Source organism: Coturnix japonica, unplaced genomic scaffold (genome assembly GCF_054131305.1).
Source record: "Coturnix japonica strain WE unplaced genomic scaffold, WE-NBRP24 Scf123, whole genome shotgun sequence".
NCBI lineage: Eukaryota > Metazoa > Chordata > Aves > Galliformes > Phasianidae > Coturnix > Coturnix japonica.
This window is the reverse complement of record NW_028189026.1, coordinates 117,243-138,284: the sequence shown is the minus strand read 5'-3', so window position 1 is coordinate 138,284 and position 21,042 is coordinate 117,243. Positions and strand designations below refer to the sequence as shown.

General features: G+C 39.8%; 1 protein-coding gene across 12 annotated transcripts in view; it reads right to left on the bottom strand.

The window, feature by feature from the left end:
- The window catches only part of LOC146751162 (putative COBW domain-containing protein 7), a 41,555-nt gene that overhangs the window by 4,788 nt on the left and 15,725 nt on the right, over window positions 1–21,042 (bottom strand). For 8 of the 12 annotated variants that reach the window (XR_014941829.1, XR_014941825.1, XR_014941826.1 and 5 more), the window contains 13 exons: window positions 20,600–20,656; window positions 19,258–19,309; window positions 18,317–18,385; window positions 16,115–16,161; window positions 15,399–15,485; window positions 7,778–7,822; window positions 7,171–7,227; window positions 5,829–5,880; window positions 4,888–4,956; window positions 2,718–4,785; window positions 2,004–2,090; window positions 912–956; window positions 305–361 (listed from right to left, as the gene is read on the bottom strand). Coding sequence is in view for 3 of the 12 variants with exons in the window: in XM_085535457.1 (XP_085391583.1) it covers window positions 4,774–4,785; window positions 4,888–4,956; window positions 5,829–5,880; window positions 7,171–7,227; window positions 7,778–7,822; window positions 15,399–15,485; window positions 16,115–16,161; window positions 18,317–18,385; window positions 19,258–19,309; window positions 20,600–20,656 (547 nt within the window). In the remaining 9 variants the exon portion in view is untranslated. The other 4 variants (XM_085535457.1, XM_085535458.1, XR_014941828.1 and 1 more) reach the window with 4 other exon arrangements.

Genomic DNA, 21,042 nt, shown 5'->3' with positions numbered 1-21,042 from the left:
AGTACTAATGGACAACTTAAAGCCTCAACAAGGGAAACGGGGGGAAAACGCCAAACAATCATGGGTGCTTTGGCTCTCATTTCATTTTACAAACCCTACAATCTTTTGCTGCATGTATCTCAAGTGGAAAAACATCCTCTTTCTAGTACTTCTTACTCTTACTGAGAATTGTAAACAAGTGTCTGAACTAGGACATGGAACAGAAATTCAGATGCAGACTCTGCCTAAATGTAAATGTACCTACTTCATGCGTCTATCTATGCAATGAGCATTACTTTTAATAAAAGTGAAATTATTGCCATACCTGATTCCAGATAGACTGTCAAAAGCATGCAGGTCCGGCACATTGGAAAGATCAACTCTGCACAGACAGGGAGAGAAAGAAAGCTTTGTATTTTCACTGCATGTAAGAATTATGTGTACTGAAGCTTCGATTACTCATTTTTAAACATATAAATAATTGTTCATGTCTGTTGTTTTTTTTTCCTGATCTCTTATTCCAATGCAAAGCACCAGAAGCTAGCCCTATTTTCAGATGTCAGCAGTCAGTGCTACCTACCATGGAGTAAAGCAGCTTTCAGCTGTACAGTAATATGGGAGCATAAAAAGAGAATTTTAGTGAATACAGTTAAAAAATAAATTAATACTAAACAAACAAACAAACAAACAAACAAAAAAACCCACACAAGAATCTGTTTTCTAAAAGATGTGATTTGAATTGGATGCCTAAGTGTTATCTAATTCTCTGATGGGAACAATCGTTCTGTACCTCTTCGAACACAAGCACACATTAAAACACAGTACAGGTAGGTATGCATGTGCACAGCCAACAGATCATAATGAAAGATTTGTAAAAATAATGTCAGTGGGACAGGATTTGGTGCTTGTTGTAATACAGGTTAATCTAATACCTCGACCTTTGTGTCTCCAAAATTTCAACAAGTCCATTTATTGACCTAAAACAAATAGAAAAAAGCAAAATGAGGTGCAAACGCAACTCTAATATATCGATTGAACAATTTAACAATGTAGAGCAATACAAGAAACATAACGACATCTCTCACACTGTTACTCAATGTTTTACAGTCCAAGAGGCATCAAGAAAAAGTTTGCTTTTGTGACATTTTTAGCCGAACCAAGGTCAAAATTCACAACTTCTGACAATAAAATATTACTACTGAACATAGCATTTTTCTTCTCCCCGTACAAACTGCAAGGTTAAGAATTCTCAAGAGTCTGAACCACAAATAACGTTGCAAAGTATTTCTCAATATTCCTTTTTGTCTGTCAGGGTACTGAGAAAGATGGAACACACCATTGAACACTGCTTTGATTCAGCCCATTTGTTCTTTTACATCCATGACAATTATTCAGATATCTTCCATACCCCTTTAGATTTGCTAATAAACATGTATGGACTAGCAGACATTGCCCCCCGTAGTTAACTCAGACAAATGGCAACAGCTGCCCAATAGTATAAGAATGTGAGCACTTAAGACAAAGGTCTATTATAAGGCATTTTTTAGGCCTAATTTAGCCAAGGAAACAGTGTGGAGTTGCACCAGAAGAGGGTCAGGTTGGGTATTAGGAAAAGGTTCTTCACCAGAGGGCCGTAGACATGGAACAGCCCCAAGCAGCCAGAGTTCAAGGAACATTTGGAGAAAGCTCTCAGACATAGAATTGGAATTTTGGGTGGTCCTGAGTAGAGCCAGAGGTTGGAGTCAATGGTCCTTGAAGGTTCCTTCCAACTTAAGAGCATTCTTTGATTCTATTCTATAATTCTACACTTCTGAGCAGGTAACATCAAATCTTACTTAGGCAAGCTGATAAGACTGTGGAAGCACAGAAATGCACTGGAAACATCTCCAGAAAGGGGCAGACTCTTTTTCACTGCTTTCTCACTGCTCTTTTTCACTACATGATCTGTTGGAACAATCATGAGATCTAATTTCTAATAACATTTGAGCATGTACAATGTCATGGTTATACCAGAAATTTCATACCTGACAGTTGTTCTGACTTTATTCAATTCTTCCCTTGAAACCAAATCCGTTTTATTGACGAATACAAGATCAGCTAATGCAACCTGCCTATGCATTTGGAATAAGAAAAAAGGAACACCTTGGAAAAAAAAGCAGCTTTTTGTAAGGCAGAAGCAGTATGTCTCTCATAGCACTGTAAAATTACTAGATTGTTAGTACAGGAAGGCAAACATTAACCAAACCATCAGCCAACTAAAACATCATGGAATGACTACAGTATTAGCTTCTTGAGGTGACTTGTGGCTTGTGCATTTCAGGAGACAAAAGTAGCAGCAGCCAGTGACATGAAAGACAAGCCATGGCCACTGAAATGTTTACAAGCACAGCATGCTGAGGCTTTTTCACTGCTAGCAAAAATGTATAGCTAATGGTGAGGAGACTATACTGAAAACTGTTTTTGTAGCTGAAGCTTCTTTCAACCTGTTATTTCTACTCCATCTGTTGTAGTTTCCATGGAAAAAAAGAGGGGGCATTATTTTCAGATCAACCTACTTATTAGAAAATTCATATCTAAGCAGAATGATCAAATGAAGTACAGAGTAAGTTTTGTTTTCTACCTTTGTTTAAAAGCAAGGGAGGGGAAAACCTTAGAAAAGAAAAAGAATCAATTTTGAATGATCTTCCGCACAGTGCAGTCACTGACTATGATTAAAAAAGTGGTTTTGATATCCATACCGAGATGCTTCATTGACAAGGCCTTCTCGCTTCTCCTGTCTCAAGTGCTAGACAATAATTAAAACAGATGGATTAAGCATGTTTAAAAAATGCTCAAATTAATTTGCATTTAAACTATGCCAAAATCATTTTACACAATGTATGATTTTCATTCATACCGCTTAAGTGACTACATTGTAAGGAACTATTTTTATGGCCAACTATCAATGAAAAAGCTAGAAATGAAAAACTATTTCTGCACTTACCAATCCTCACTGTTCTGTAGGTCTGTTCTTTCAGTACACTTTACTTAGATGCCTCTGTTACCTGACATTTTATTCTACTTCCAGGCAACTACATCAGCTGTTAATCCGATCCAGTATGTAGTAGTCTGCCTCACTCTCTCACCCTGGGAATGAACCTATTGGTTCTTTTTTCATCTTCTTTCCATTCTATTGCAGTCTCTTCCAGATCATACAGCTCATGGACACCTTGGACTATCTCTTGATGAGATTTGCCTTGAATAGATACCAGTCCCTTACCAGAAAAATAACTGTTAGAGTATATAAACAAACCTTTAAAAACAAAATACTTACGGAGAAAAAAAGAAAAACAAAACAACTTTACAAGTACACAGAGCAGGGAAAAACCTCTGACAAATATGCAGAGGTTGATCAAAATAACAATGCAACAGAGTCATCTCTTGTAACAACCATTCTTACAATTAATAATTATACTTTGCTATACTCTGCCTTCAGCTTCTCATTTGGACGGTTACCTGGAATATTTGTGCAAATTTCAATGTCATCTCCTACCATGCCACTTTGATTGTATGTATGATATATGTCTCTATGAAAGCCTCATCACCTGTCCAAGGTGATGTAAAATAGGCAAAAATGCTGAGTCTGTTCCCACTGAGTTCTCATGCTTAACACTTACACTGTCTTGAAACAGAATCTCTCAATAGCAGAGAAAGAACAAATATCTGTGTGGTGAAATGACTAGCAATGGAATTAACAATGGAATACCTTCAAAACTAAGTCCATTAACTCACATGCCAAACGTTGCACTAAAAGAGTTTTCATCACTTGAAAACTGTCTAAAATAGAATGTAAATATTACTTGGATCCCAAAGCTCAGTACAACAGAAGCATACTTCTAATCAGCAGTACAGCTAAGGAGTACAACAGACAGCTTGAAGTGCATCAGCACTGCCGGCTTTATGCTGCTGTTGTTCTACTTGTCAAGAAATAAACCTTTCTTCCAGTGAAGTAGAAATAATTACCTTGCTGCCTGTGACACACATATGTTCTCAGGAAACAAATCACAGCACATTTGATTGTTTTCCTTAGACCTTGTCTAATCATACAATCGACTTTTTTATCATTTACTTAGCTTTGTGGTTTAAGGAAAATGAAAGTACATCCTCAAGCATCACCAACGTTCACCTCAGAACTATGCAATGAATCGTACACGGGGATGAATACACTTATGTGTAAATCACATCTTTAAAACTGCAGCCTGATGTAATCAAAAAATTTTAGGTGGACCATCACTAGCATTGTGCTGCATTGTTACACTCAATTAAACTTCTGTTTATTATGCCAATAACTGTAATCATGGACAGAAACCTGTAACTACATCCCTAACTAAGGAGCCATCTAGGTGAAATGGATGAGACCTTTCAGAGCAAAGGAGGGGAAAACAACATCACCTCCTTTCACTTATGTCCTGATCATTAATCCTGTCCCACTCATGTTTGGGACTGCAAGTCTCCCCTTTCACTACACAGCAAGTAGTACTGTGGTTTGCTTCTCTGTCAGCTACCTTGAGTGGTCTCATTGGCCAGCAGGTATTTAAGTGTCTCTACATGGATCAATGACAAACTGATGTTCTCTCTTTTGTCTGCTCTTTGACCTGTATGTGGCTGACAACACACTGCAGTTTCTTTCCATTTAAAAAGAGGGAAAGCACAAAACAAAGAGGTTGGAAGTTGCAGGCAAACCTTCAGTCTTATGACATCCATGGTACATCCAGTCCTATCTTTCACATTCTTTTCCCATGTGATTCCCTAGAATCACAGAAGATTCTACAAAGAGGAAAAATGTTTTCACAAACAGAACGGCGTAAGATGATTTTCTACAAAAGGACACAATGATTTCGCACTTGACTGCGATGTATTAATATTTACCTGTATAAAGAGATTAACGTTTTCTTCCTTCATATTTCCTAGGACTTCAAGTGTTACTGTCACTATGTCCTGTAAATGGAAAGACACACAAGACAGACAAGATAGATGCTTAAAAGCAGCATTTAGCACAGAACTGCTTATACTCTAAAGGAGTGACAGGCCAGACCCTTTCCCCTTCAATTATTTATTAAAAATCAAAACCACAAAACAGACAAAATACTGTATTTTCTCTCTAAATAAACACAATCACCAAGATAAAAATGCAATTTACACTGTAATATGCAAGGATTGTTTTATTACACAGAGCAAGAGAGAAGATTCTACCCTGACATAAATAAAAGCTGGGTTACATATCTGGAAAAGCAAAGCATTTCACATTCCTAACCTTCTAGCACACGTGCGGTTATAGGATTTATATCAAATTTATAGGAAAACCTAATTCACTGTTACAGGTTGATCTGTTGATTTTCTGTGTAAAAACAAAGGGAAGCACTCACAGAATGTGTCTCTCTAACACCTTAATTAATGCAAAGTTGTGAACAGCAACTCCCCAATATCTACAAACACTGACATCATTTTGACCTACGGGATAAATATCAGGTGTAAGTATAGGGCTCAATTCTCAAATCTCAATTGCTCAATAAAGGCAAATATTGAAAAGAATAGTATTACTTGTCTGTTGTAGTAATGCTCTCCATGTACAAGAACACTGTTCCAACAATAGAACTCTTAAACCATATTTGAAAGCAGAACTCAGTATATACATTTACTATCTATCTGTATCAAAGTACATGGCATTCAGTGTAATATTCCAGAGATCTCAAACATACTATTCTCTACCTGAAACCTTCTGAAAAAATAAGATGATTAGTATGCCATGGTTGCAGTTATCCTGAACTATCTTCTAACAGCGAGACTGAAGCAGTGCTTGTTGTAATTACCTTGTCGAGATGTGCATCTGTTGTCTTCATACTCTCCAATTTTTTCTGCAAGCTGTAAACAAGCAGATGTTGCATTTGCACTGGATGGATGCAGTGTCATTATCTCAAACAAGATCTACACAAACTCTTCAGTACTGCAGACCAAAACTAAAGTGCTGTTATCAAAGTAATTTTCAACTCTTAATTCAGCTTTAATCTCAGAATAGTTATGTTTAATTATGTTTGTTTGATCTTTCAAATGATCTGTGATAGGAAGTCTGCCATAGCTTAACTGCTGGAATTCCACTGTCAATTATCTAATTTGACTATAGTAATGTACAGAACCATTACGGATTTCCTTTCTAGATTAGGAAAAAAATTCTGACGTATGAGTGATAAAGCAAGGAGTGACCTATTGGATGGTCATTTCTGGTTGGATTAAAGCTGTCCTTGGGCCAAGAGAGTCTGTTATGGTTAGAAACGCTTTGTTCTAACTCAGCTGTCAGTGTCTTACAAGAAAGACTTAGGAGACCCATTTTCACAACAAGGCTAGTAGTACGACCTACTAACTTTTAACCATCATAGAGTAAGTCGCCATGGACTTCTATCTACATTTTACACTCTTACATCTTTATAAAACAAAAAAGCAACTTCTGACATCTGTGGGATGATTTGTTGGGCATCACTTTTTGAAACTATGTTCGGAAGTAAAAAAGGAACAAAGCCATTGCTTCTAAGAGTAAAATGTGCAGTATAAAATGAAGTGAAATACTATACAACGCTTTCTACTTAACTCATTCCCAAAGCTAATTCCCACTGCACACTGTGCAGTGTTTGCTAATTTAAAGCTCAGCCTCTTAGTCATAAAAGAACCAGAGGACATAACGGATCCAGGAACACGCTGAACAACATTTCCAAGGCCTAGGTTGTTGTGGAACTCAGAGTTTCCTGTGAAAACTAAGGTCTCCAGTTCATCACAATGTAAAGCAAGAAAAAAATTAAATCCTCTGAGTTTTAAGAGAACCAGAAAAAAGCACTGAGATCTTATTGATTACTAGTAGTACTAATGGACAACTTAAAGCCTCAACAAGGGAAACGGGGGGAAAACCCCAAACAATCGTGGGTGCTTTGGCTCTCATTTCATTTTACAAACCCTACAATTTTTTGCTGCATGTATCTCAAGTGGAAAAACATCCTCTTTCTAGTACTTCTCACTCTTACTGATAATTGTAAACAAGTGTCTGAACTAGAACATGGAACAGAAATTCAGATGCAGACTCTGCCTAAATGTAAATGTACCTACTTCATGCGTCTATCTATGCAATGAGCATTACTTTTAATAAAAGTGAAATTATTGCCATACCTGATTCCAGATAGACTGTCAAAAGCATGCAGGTCCGGCACATTGGAAAGATCAACTCTGCACAGACAGGGAGAGAAAGAAAGCTTTGTATTTTCACTGCATGTAAGAATTATGTGTACTGAAGCTTCGATTACTCATTTTTAAACATATAAATAATTGTTCATGTTTGTTGTTTTTTTTTCCTGATCTCTTATTCCAATGCAAAGCACCAGAAGCTAGCCCTATTTTCACATGTCAGCAGTCAGTGCTATCTACCATGGAGTAAAGCAGCTTTCAGCTGTACAGTAATATGGGAGCATAAAAAGAGAATTTTAGTGAATACAGTTAAAAAATAAATTAATACTAAAAAACAAACAAAAAAAACAAAAAAAAAAAACCACACAAGAAGCTGTTTTCTGAAAGATGTGATTTGTATTGGATGCCTAAGTGTTATCTAATTCTCTGATGGGAACAATCGTTCTGTACCTCTTTGAACACAAGCACACATTAAAACACAGTACAGGTAGGTATGCATGTGCACAGACAACAGATCATAATGAAAGCTTTGTAAAAATAATGTCAGTGGGACAGGATTTGGTACTTGTTGGAATACAGGTTAATCTAATACCTCGACCTTTGTGTCTCCAAAGTTTCGACAAGTCCATTTATTGACCTAAAACAAATAGAAAAAAGCAAAATGAGGTGCAAACGCAACTGTAATATATCGATTGAACAATTTAACAATGTAGAGCAATACAAGAAACATAACGCCATCTCTCACACTGTTACTCAATGTTTTACAGTCCAAGAGGCATCAAGAAAAAGTTTGCTTTTGTGACATTTTATAGCCGAACCAAGGTCAAAATTCACAACTTCTGACAATAAAATATTACTACTGAACATAGCATTTTTCTTCTCCCCGTACAAACTGCAAGGTTAAGAATTCTCAAGAGTCTGAACCACAAATAACGTTGCAAAGTATTTCTCAATATTCCATTTTGTCTGTCACGGTACTGAGAAAGATGGAACACACCTTTGAACACTGGTTTGATTCAGCCCATTTGTTCTTTTACATCCATGACAATTATTCAGATATCTTCCATACCCCTTTATATTTGCTAATAAACATGTATGGACTAGCAGACATTGCCCCCTGTAGTTAACTCAGACAAATGGCAACAGCTGCCCAATAGTATAAGAATGTGAGCACTTAAGACAAAGGTCTATTATAAGGCATTTTTTAGGCCTAATTTAGCCAAGGAAACGGTGTGGAGTTGCACCAGAAGAGGGTCAGGTTGGGTATTTGTCATGGTTTTGTAATTTTGCTATCAGTATCAGTATTCCACATCATAACATCATGTAAAGTATGGATACTTCTATTGAATGTGCAGTCCACAGAAGAAGACTACATATCCCAGAGAACAACAGGGTTAATGATAAGTCACGGGACCAGGACGCTGTATAATCTCGTTCCCAGGCTGGAGTGCCCTCCTTCTTCTCTCGAACTTCTCGGAGAGTGGGAAGCGTTCCAGCCGTGTCGCCTAGAGTTCACAGTAGGCCTCTCGGTTTTCGGGGACTCTCTCTCTCTGTTTCGTTCAATTTGTTAGCCTCAATTATATTATATTGTGTTATCTTGTATTTCGGTATCGTATTTAGTAAAATAAGTTTTTCCTCCTTAGATTGTCGCTGTTTTATCCCACTCCCTTTTTCCCCCTCATTTCCGGGCCCCGGGAGGGGGCCCACGGGGTGGCTTCCCCTGTCACGGGCATAGGTAAATCTAAGTAACCCGTGACAGATTTTTTGGTGGAGAATGCGGGCATAGAGCTTTTTAGCTTTTAGAACAACTCTCTCTTTACTCTTAAAGAGCTTCGTTAGGGGAGTGTTATCTTTTCGTAGCTGCTCACTGAGAACGTGACCTTGAAATACCAGACAAATTGTCAACATTAAGGGCTGCTGTACATTCTCAGCACTGCTATCTAACTTTTGTGTAGAAAACAAAGGGATTTCTTTCTCCCTTAGAGCAAAGCTAGCTAGCTCTGACTTTTACAGAGCCTGCCAGCTATGAATCCACTCTTCATCCCAGTTGCTCTGTTTAAGGGATTGAAAGCAATTATGATCTTCTTAAAGTATTGGTCAACTATTAACACCATAATTTGGTGTTGTGGAATTGTGCAGGTATATAGCCTAATAAGGTGGATACTGATGGAGACACCTGCCTGGTACTTTTATGAGATGTGGTATGGTCAGAATTTTGGCACCTACATCCCAGATGGAATTGTGAATCTTACAAACACTTGCATCCCAGATGGAATTGCGAATCTTACAAGTACTTGCATCCCAGATGGAACAGGCAATTTTACAAACACCACCATGTTTAATTCATTGTACAGGCTAAAAAAACCCTTTTTATTTAGGTTGTACTCTCAGATTTCCACACGCCTTTCAATAACTGAGATAGGGTTCATACTTGCATCCATGTTATCACTATTAATGAATGCATATATGTTCCTATGCATTCGTTCTATGCGGAAGTCTCCTCCAGAACCAGAGAATGATGACTGGCAGGGAATATGGAAAGGTTTAGGAAAAGTCTTAGAAGCATGGGGACCCGCAGTGTCATGGGACTTCACTCTTGAACACCTAAGGGACCCTAAGAAATTAAGTGAGTATTTGGGTCAGAGATCTAAGGAGGTAAACCTTATGTGGGGTTTGGCTTATGCATACCGTGCTTTGTATCATACTATTCTGGAGAGAGAGAGTTTCCGATCTGAGATTCAAGCCCAAGTTAATTCTGATCAGTCACAGGAGGCATCAGTAGCAATATCAGTTGCCCCTGTGGAAGGCAAGAAATGGAAACGGGTGTCCACGCGTCTAGAACGAAAAGAAGGAGAAGCACAGGGGGGGGCTGCAGAAGACCCAGGTGCCGGGCATGGAGCAGTACCGAAAAAAGCAAAGGCAAAAACCAAGAGGCATGAAGAAGAGACTGATGATGAGGAGGAAATCACCTATTGTCGACCTCTGAAGCTGACTGAAATCCAAGGCTCAAGAAAGGAGTTCACACGGCGTCAAGATGAAGGTATCCTTGCTTGGTTGCTTCGCTGCTGGGACAACGGGGCCAACAGCTTGTCTCTAGATGGTAATGAAGCTCGCCAACTAGGAAACATTGCCCAAGATGCAGGTATCGACAGAGGGATTAGCAGATGTTCGGATGGAGCTGCCACTCTCTGGTTGCGGCTGTTAGAAGCCGTGAGAGAAAGGTACCCCTATAAGGATGCTTTGAAGCCTAAATTTGATAGTTGGAACACCGTCCAAAAAGGTATTCAGCGCCTGAGGGAATTGGCCATGGCGAAAATGTTGTACAGCCCTGATCCAAGCGAACTTGACCCTGAGAGAGTGAGGGCCGATCCTGACATGTGGCAGAAAATCACAAGTACAGCACCAGAGAGAATGGCACAGTCATTGGTAACAGGTTCTAAAGGGTTCGTGGACAGATGGCCCCGAGTTGTTGAGCTGATTATAATGCTTCAAACCACCGATCAGCAGCTCCCTCAACTGCATGCCGCAGTTTCTGCCATCTCACGGCTAGAAAACCGAGTAGATGAAATGTGCAAGAAATTGTTTCCATCAACTAATCGTAATGATGATCCCGTAATAGTATCAGAAACAACTGATGAAGGTCAATCCTCGTACGGGCCACCAGGTCTAATGAAGGATCTGATCAAAGTATTCCAGTCCTACTCCTCACCTGCATCATCAAAAGTCTCAGCTGTTAAGCGCACACGCTTCCCAGCTCGAGCAAAGAACAACAGTACGATTGCACCGCGTGTTTCCATGTGGCGCTACCTACGTGACCGTGGAGAAGACATGAGGAAGTGGCATGATCAGCCCACTTCTGCACTACGAGCACGGGTGAAAGAACTACTAGACATACCAACCACCAGTGGAGTTGCTCCAGTCATCACAGGTAACCAATAGAGGGGCCCTGCCCTCAGTCAGGGGAGGGAAAGGGATAATAGAGTTTATTGGACTGTGTGGATTCGATGGCCTGGCACATCAGAACCACAGGAATATAAGGCGCTGGTGGATACCGGTGCACAGTGCACCCTAATGCCCTCCAGTCATGAAGGGACAGAATCAATCCATATTTCTGGAGTGACTGGGGGCTCTCAAGAATTGACTGTGCTGGAGGCTGAAATAAGCCTCACTGGCAAAGACTGGCAAAAACATCCTATTGTGACTGGCCCAGGGGCTCCATGTATACTGGGTATTGATTACCTCAGAAGGGGGCATTTCAAGGATCCTAAGGGGTATCGATGGGCCTTTGGGATAGCTGCTGTAGATATGGACAACATTAAGCAGCTGTCTGTTTTGCCTGGCCTGTCAGAGGACCCGTCTGTTGTGGGGCTGCTACGAGTAAAAGAGCAGCAGGTACCGATTGCTACAAAGACAGTGCACAGACGGCAGTATCGCACCAACAGGGATTCCTTGCTCCCCATTCATGATTTGATTCGCCAGTTGGAGAATCAGGGAGTGATCAGTAAAACTCACTCACCTTTTAACAGTCCCATATGGCCAGTGCGTAAAGCCAGTGGAGAATGGAGGCTGACAGTAGACTACCGTGGCCTGAATGAGGTCACACCCCCATTGAGCGCTGCTGTGCCGGACATGTTGGAACTCCAGTACGAGCTGGAGTCAAAAGCTGCCAAATGGTATGCCACCATTGACATTGCCAATGCCTTCTTCTCTATTCCTTTGGCTGCAGAATGTAAGCCACAGTTTGCCTTCACCTGGAGGGGCATTCAGTATACTTGGAACCGTTTGCCCCAGGGGTGGAAACACAGCCCAACCATTTGCCATGGGTTGGTCCAAACTGTACTGGAACAAGGTGGTGCTCCTGAACACCTGCAGTACATTGATGACATTGTTGTGTGGGGTGATACAGCAGAAGAGGTTTTCACAAAAGGAGAGCAGATCATCCAAATTCTTCTACAAGCCGGCTTTGCTATTAAGCGAAGCAAAGTAAAAGGACCTGCCCAGGAAATTCAGTTCTTAGGTATAAAGTGGCAGGATGGACGTCGTCACATCCCAGCAGATGTGATCGACAAAATCACTGCCATGTCTCCACCAACTAGCAAGAAAGAGACACAATCTTTCCTGGGTGCAGTAGGCTTTTGGAGGATGCACATTCCAAACTACAGCCTCATTGTAAGCCCCCTTTATCAGGTGACGCGGAAGAAGAACGATTTTGCATGGGGCCCTGAGCAGCAGCAGGCTTTTGAACAGATTAAACAAGAGATAGCCCGAGCTGTAGCTCTGGGGCCAGTACGGACTGGACAGGATGTAAAGAACATCCTCTATACTGCTGCTGGAGAGAAAGGCCCCACTTGGAGTTTGTGGCAAAGAGCCTCAGGAGAGACCCGAGGCCGACCCCTGGGATTCTGGAGTCGATCATATAAGGGGTCTGAAGAGTGCTACACTCCAACTGAGAAGGAGATCTTAGCCGCGTATGAGGGGGTTCGGGCTGCTTCCGAAGTAGTCGGGACTGAAACACAGCTCCTTTTGGCACCTCGACTGCCAGTGCTGAACTGGATGTTCAAAGGACAGGTTCCCTCCACTCATCATGCTACCGATGTCACCTGGAGCAAGTGGATTACGCTGATTACACAGCGAGCGCGAATGGGAAACCTCAATCGTCCAGGAATCCTAGAGGTAATCATGGACTGGCCTGAAGATAAAAGGTTTGGAACATCACCAGCAGAAGAGGTATCACGTGCTAAAGAGGCCCCACCATACAACGAATTACCAGAAAGTGAAAAGAAATATGCCCTATTCACAGACGGATCATGTCGCATTGTAGGGAAGCATCGCAAATGGAAAGCTGCTGTGTGGAGCCCCACACGACAGGTTGCAGAGGCCACCGAAGGTAAGGGAGAATCAAGTCAGTTTGCAGAGGTAAAAGCTGTCCAGCTGGCCTTAGATGTTGCTGAACGGGAGAGGTGGCCAATGTTGTATCTTTATACTGACTCATGGATGGTGGCAAATGCCTTATGGGGGTGGTTACAGAGGTGGGAACAAAACAACTGGCAACGGAAGGGTAAATCTGTTTGGGCCGCTGAATTATGGAAGGACATTGCTGCCCGAACAAAGAATATGGTTGTAAAGGTGCGTCATGTGGATGCACATGTGCCCAAAAGTCGGGCTACTGAAGAACAACAAAACAACCATCAGGTAGATAAAGCTGCCAAAATTGAGGTGGCTCAAATTGACTTGGACTGGCAGAATAAGGGTGAATTATTTCTAGCTCGATGGGCTCATGAGACCTCAGGTCATCAAGGAAGAGACGCGACATATAAGTGGGCCAGAGACCGAGGGGTGGACTTAACCATGGACGCTATTGCGCAGATTATTCATGATTGTGAAACATGTGCCATAATTAAACAAGCCAAAAGGATGAAACCTCTCTGGGAGGAAGGGCGGTGGCAAAAGTATAAATATGGGGAGGCGTGGCAGGTTGATTATATCACCTTGCCACGATCTCGCAGTGGTAAGTGTTATGTACTCACCATGGTAGAGGCAACCACTGGGTGGCTTGAAACATACGCAGTACCCCATGCAACTGCTCGAAACACCATATTAGGTCTTGAGAAACAAGTCCTGTGGCGACATGGCACCCCAGAAAGAATTGAATCTGATAATGGGACACATTTTAAAAATTCCCTTATAAATACTTGGGCCAAAGATCATGGCATTGAGTGGATTTATCATATTCCCTACCATGCACCAGCTTCTGGTAAAATTGAACGATATAATGGGTTGTTGAAAACTATGTTGAAAGCAATGGGTGGCGGAACATTTAAGCACTGGGAGAAGAATCTGGCAGAAGCCACTTGGTTGGTGAATACTAGAGGATCTGTCAATCGTGATGGTCCTAGTCAATCTAGCCCCCTACACACTGTAGAAGGAGATAAGGTCCCTGTTGTACATGTAAAGAACATGTTGGGAAAAGCTGTTTGGGTCCTTCCAGCTTCTGGAAAGGGCAAACCTCTCCGTGGAACTGTCTTTGCCCAGGGACCTGGGTGCACTTGGTGGGTAATGCAGAAGGATGGGGATGTTCAATGTGTACCACAAGGGAATTTGATGCTGGGGGAGTGCAGTCAATAATTTTATGTATTTATATGTATATATGTTTGCATGTGTAGTGTATTTTAGTTATTATAGTTGTACATTTAGTTATGTTACATGTAATTCTACTGTTTAGCTATCATAATTTTACATACGTGTATATATATGTATATATATATTTACCATGATGTAATAATGTAGAATAAGGGGTGGAATGTCATGGTTTTGTAATTTTGCTATCAGTATCAGTATTCCACATCATAACATCATGTAAAGTATGGATACTTCTATTGAATGTGCAGTCCACAGAAGAAGACTACATATCCCAGAGAACAACAGGGTTAATGATAAGTCACGGGACCAGGACGCTGTATAATCTCGTTCCCAGGCTGGAGTGCCCTCCTTCTTCTCTCGAACTTCTCGGAGAGTGGGAAGCGTTCCAGCCGTGTCGCCTAGAGTTCACAGTAGGCCTCTCGGTTTTCGGGGACTCTCTCTCTCTGTTTCGTTCAATTTGTTAGCCTCAATTATATTATATTGTGTTATCTTGTATTTCGGTATCGTATTTAGTAAAATAAGTTTTTCCTCCTTAGATTGTCGCTGTTTTATCCCACTCCCTTTTTCCCCCTCCTTTCCGGGCCCCGGGAGGGGGCCCACGGGGTGGCTTCCCCTGTCACGGGCATAGGTAAATCTAAGTAACCCGTGACAGTATTAGGAAAAGGTTCTTCACCAGAGGGCGGTAGACATGGAACAGCCCCAAGCAGCCAGAGTTCAAGGAACGTTTGGAGAAAGCTCTCAGACATAGAATTGGAATTTTGGGTGGTCCTGAGTAGAGCCAGAGGTTGGAGTCAATGGTCCTTGAAGGTTCCCTCTAACTTAAGAGCATTCTTTGATTCTATTCTATAATTCTACACTTCTGAGCAGGTAACATCAAATCTTACTTAGGCAAGCTGATAAGACTGTGGAAGCACAGAAATGCACTGGAAACATCTCCAGAAAGGGGCAGACTCTTTTTCACTGCTTTCTCACTGCTCTTTTTCACTACATGATCTGTTGGAACAATCATGAGATCTAATTTCTAATAACATTTGAGCACATACAATGTCACGGTTATACCAGAAATTTCATACCTGACAGTTGTTCTGACTTTATTCAATTCTTCCCTTGAAACCAAATCCGTTTTATTGACGATTACAAGATCAGCTAATGCAAGCTGCCTATGCATTTGGAAAAAGAAAAAAGGAACACCTTGAACAAGCAGATTTTTGTAAGGCAGAAGCAGTATGTCTCTCATAGCACTGTAAAATTACTAGATTGTTAGTACAGGAAGGCAAACATTAACCAAACCATCAGCCAACTAAAACATCATGGAATGACTACAGTATTAGCTTCTTGAGGTTACTTGTGGCTTGTGCATTTCAGTAGACAAAAGTAGCAGCAGCCAGTGACATGAAAGACAAGCCATGGCCACTGAAATGTTTACAAGCACAGCATGCTGAGGCTTTTTCACTGCTAGCAAAAATGTATAGCTAATGGTGAGGAGACTATACTGAAAACTGTTTTTGTAGCTGAAAGTTGAGCTTCTTTCAACCTGTTATTTGTACTCTATCTGTTGTAGTTTCCATGGAAAAAAAGAGGAGGCATTCTTTTCAGATCAACCTACTTATTAGAAAATTCATATCTAAGCAGAATGATCAAATGAAGTACAGAGTAATTTTTGTTTTCTACCTTTGTTTAAAAGCAAGGGAGGGGAAAACCTTAGAAAAGAAAAAGAATCAATTTTGAATGATCTTCCACACAGTGCAGTCACTGACTATGATTAAAAAAGTGGTTTTGATATCCATACCGAGATGCTTCGTTGACAAGGCCTTCTGGCTTCTCCTCTGTCAAGTGCTAGACAATTATTAAAACAACTGGATTAAGCATGTTTAAAAAATGCTCAAATTAATTTGCATTTAAACTATGCCAAAATCATTTTACACAATGTATGATTTTCATTCATACTTCTTAAGTTACTACATTGTAAGGAACTGATTTTATGGCCAACTATCAATGAAAAAGCTAGAAATGAAAAACTATTTCTGCACTTACCAATCCTCACTGTTCTGTAGGTCTGTTCTTTCAGTACACTTTACTTAGATGCCTCTGTTACCTGACATTTTATTCTACTTCCAGGCAACTAAATCATCTGTTAATCCGATACAGTATGTAGTAGTCTGCCTCACTCTCTCACCCTGGGAATGAACCTATTGGTTCTTTTTTCATCTTCTTTCCATTCTATTGCAGTCTCTTCCAGATCATACAGCTCATGGACACCTTGGACTATCTCTTGATGAGATTTGCCTTGAATAGATACGAGTCCCTTACCAGAAAAATAACTCTTAGAGTATATAAACAAACCTTTAAAAACAAAATACTTATGGAGGAAAAAAAAACCCCACAACTTTACAAGTACACAGAGCAGGGAAAAACCTCTGACAAATATGCAGAGGTTGATCAAAATAACAATGCAACAGAGTCATCTCTTGTAACAACCATTCTTACAATTAAGAATTATACTTTGCTATACTCTGCCTTCAGCTTCTCAATTATACTTTGCTATACTCTGCCTTCAGCTTCTCATTTGGACGGTTACCTGGAATATTTGTGCAAATTTAAATGTCATCTCCTACCATGCCACTTTGATTGTATGTATGATATATGTCTCTATGAAAGCCTCATCACCTGTCCAAGGTGATGTAAAATAGGCAAAAATGCTGAGTCTGTTCCCACTGACTTCTCATGCTTAACACTTACACTGTCTTGAAACAGAATCTCTCAATAGCAGAGAAAGAACAAATATCTGTGTGGTGAAATGACTAGCAATGGAATTAACAATGGAATACTTTCAAAACTAAGTCCATTAACTCACATGCCAAACGTTGCACTAAAAGAGTTTTCATCACTTGAAAACTGTCTAAAATAGAATGTAAATATTACTCGGATCCCAAAGCTCAGTACAACAGAAGCATACTTCTAATCAGCAGTACAGCTAAGGAGTACAACAGACAGCTTGAAGTGCATCAGCACTGCCGGCTTTATGCTGCTGTTGTTCTACTTGTCAAGAAATAAACCTTTCTTCCAGTGAAGTACAAATAATTACCTTGCTGCCTCTGACACACATATGTTCTCAGGAAACAAATCACAGCACATTTGATTGTTTTCCTTAGACCTTGTCTAATCATACAATCGACTTTTTTATCATTTACTTAGCTTTGTGGTTTAAGGAAAATGAAAGTACATCCTCAAGCATCACCAACGTTCACCTCAGAACTATGCAATGAATCGTACACGGGGATGAATACACTTATGTGTAAATCACATCTTTAAAACTGCAGTCTGATGTAATCAAAAAATTTTAGGTGGACCATCACTAGCATTGTGCTGCATTGTTACACTCAATTAAACTTCTGTTTATTATGCCAATAACTGTAATCATGGACAGAAACCTGTAACTACATCCCTAACTAAGGAGCCATCTAGGTGAAATGGATGAGACCTTTCAGAGCAAAGGAGGGGAAAACAACATCACCTCCTTTCACTTATGTCCTGATCATTAATCCTGTCCCACTCATGTTTGGGACTGCAAGTCTCCCCTTTCACTACACAGCTAGTAGTACTGTGGTTTGCTTCTCTGTCAGCTACCTTGAGTGGTCTCATTGGCCAGCAGGTATTTAAGTGTCTCTACATGGATCAATGACAAACTGATGTTCTCTCTTTTGTCTGCTCTTTGACCTGTATGTGGCTGACAACACACTGCAGTTTCTTTCCATTTAAAAAGAGGGAAAGCACAAAACAAAGAGGTTGGAAGTTGCAGGCAAACCTTCAGTCTTATGACATCCATGGTACATCCAGTCCTATCTTTCACATTCTTTTCCCATGTGATTCCCTAGAATCACAGAAGATTCTACAAAGAGGAAAAATGTTTTCACAAACAGAACGGCGTAAGATGATTTTCTACAAAAGGACACAGTGATTTCGCACTTGACTGCGATGTATTAATATTTACCTGTATAAAGAGATTAACGTTTTCTTCCTTCATATTTCCTAGGACTTCAAGTGTTACTGTCACTATGTCCTGTAAATGGAAAGACACACAAGACAGACAAGATAGATGCTTAAAAGCAGCATTTAGCACAGAACTGCTTATACTCTAAAGGAGTGACAGGCCAGACCCTTTCCCCTTCAATTATTTATTAAAAATCAAAACCACAAAACAGACAAAATACTGTATTTTCTCTCTAAATAAACACAATCACCAAGATAAAAATGCAATTTACACTGTAATATGCAAGGATTGTTTTATTGCACAGAGCAAGAGAGAAGATTCTACCCTGACATAAATAAAAGCTGGGTTACATATCTGGAAAAGCAAAGCATTTCACATTCCTAACCTTCTAGCACACGTGCGGTTATAGGATTTATATCAAATTTATAGGAAAACCTAATTCACTGTTACAGGTTGATCTGTTGATTTTCTGTGTAAAAACAAAGGGAAGCACTCACAGAATGTGTCTCTCTAACACCTTAATTAATGCAAAGTTGTGAACAGCAACTCCCCAATATCTACAAACACTGACATCATTTTGACCTACGGGATAAATATCAGGTGTAAGTATAGGGCTCAATTCTCAAATCTCAATTGCTCAATAAAGGCAAATATTGAAAAGAATAGTATTACTTGTCTGTTGTAGTAATGCTCTCCATGTACAAGAACACTGTTCCAACAATAGAACTCTTAAACCATATTTGAAAGCAGAACTCAGTATATACATTTACTATCTATCTGTATCAAAGTACATGGCATTCAGTGTAATATTCCAGAGATCTCAAACATACTATTCTCTACCTGAAACCTTCTGAAAAAATAAGATGATTAGTATGCCATGGTTGCAGTTATCCTGAACTATCTTCTAACAGCGAGACTGAAGCAGTGCTTGTTGTAATTACCTTGTCGAGATGTGCATCTGTTGTCTTCATACTCTTGAATTTTTTCTGCAAGCTGTAAACAAGCAGATGTTGCATTTGCACTGGATGGATGCAGTGTCATTATCTCAAACAAGATCTACACAAACTCTTCAGTACTGCAGACCAAAACTAAAGTGCTGTTATCAAAGTAATTTTCAACTGTTAATTCAGCTTTAATCTCAGAATAGTTATGTTTAATTATGTTTGTTTGATCTTTCAAATGATCTGTGATAGGAAGTCTGCCATAGCTTAACTGCTGGAATTCCACTGTCAATTATCTAATTTGACTATAGTAATGTACAGAACCATTACGGATTTCCTTTCTAGATTAGGAAAAAAATTCTGACGTATGAGTGATAAAGCAAGGAGTGACCTATTGGATGGTCATTTCTGGTTGGATTAAAGCTGTCCTTGGGCCAAGAGAGTCTGTTATGGTTAGAAACGCTTTGTTCTAACTCAGCTCTCAGTGTCTTACAAGAAAGACTTAGGAGACCCATTTTCACAACAAGGCTAGTAGTACGACCTACTAACTTTTAACCATCATAGAGTAAGTCGCCATGGACTTCTATCTACATTTTACACTCTTACATCTTTATAAAACAAAAAAGCAACTTCTGACATCTGTGGGATGATTTGTTGGGCATCACTTTTTGAAACTATGTTAGGAAGTAAAAAAGGAACAAAGCCATTGCTTCTAAGAGTAAAATGTGCAGTATAAAATGTAGTGAAATACTATACAACGCTTTCTACTTAACTCATTCCCAAAGCTAATTCCCACTGCACACTGTGCAGTGTTTGCTAATTTAAAGCTCAGCCTCTTAGTCATAAAAGAACCAGAGGACATAACGGATCCAGGAACACGCTGAACAACATTTCCAAGGCCTAGGTTGTTGTGGAACTCAGAGTTTCCTGTGAAAACTAAGGTCTCCAGTTCATCACAATGTAAAGCAAGAAAAAAATTAAATCCTCTGAGTTTTAAGAGAACCAGAAAAAAGCACTGAGATCTTATTTAGTAGTAGTAGTACTAATGGACAACTTAAAGCCTCAACAAGGGAAACGGGGGGAAAACCCCAAACAATCGTGGGTGCTTTGGCTCTCATTTCATTTTACAAACCCTACAATTTTTTGCTGCATGTATCTCAAGTGGAAAAACATCCTCTTTCTATTACTTCTCACTCTTACTGATAATTGTAAACAAGTGTCTGAACTAGAACATGGAACAGAAATTCAGATGCAGACTCTGCCTAAATGTAAATGTACCTACTTCATGCGTCTATCTATGCAATGAGCATTACTTTTAATAAAAGTGAAATTATTGCCATACCTGATTCCAGATAGACTGTCAAAAGCATGCAGGTCCAGCACATTGGAAAGATCAACTCTGCACAGACAGGGAGAGAAAGAAAGCTTTGTATTTTCACTGCATGTAAGAATTATGTGTACTGAAGCTTCGATTACTCATTTTTAAACATATAAATAATTGTTCATGTTTGTTGTTTTTTTTTCCTGATCTCTTATTCCAATGCAAAGCACCAGAAGCTAGCCCTATTTTCACATGTCAGCAGTCAGTGCTATCTACCATGGAGTAAAGCAGCTTTCAGCTGTACAGTAATATGGGAGCATAAAAAGAGAATTTTAGTGAATACAGTTAAAAAATAAATTAATACTAAAAAACAAACAAAAAAACAAAAAAAAAAAACCACACAAGAATCTGTTTTCTGAAAGATGTGATTTGTATTGGATGCCTAAGTGTTATCTAATTCTCTG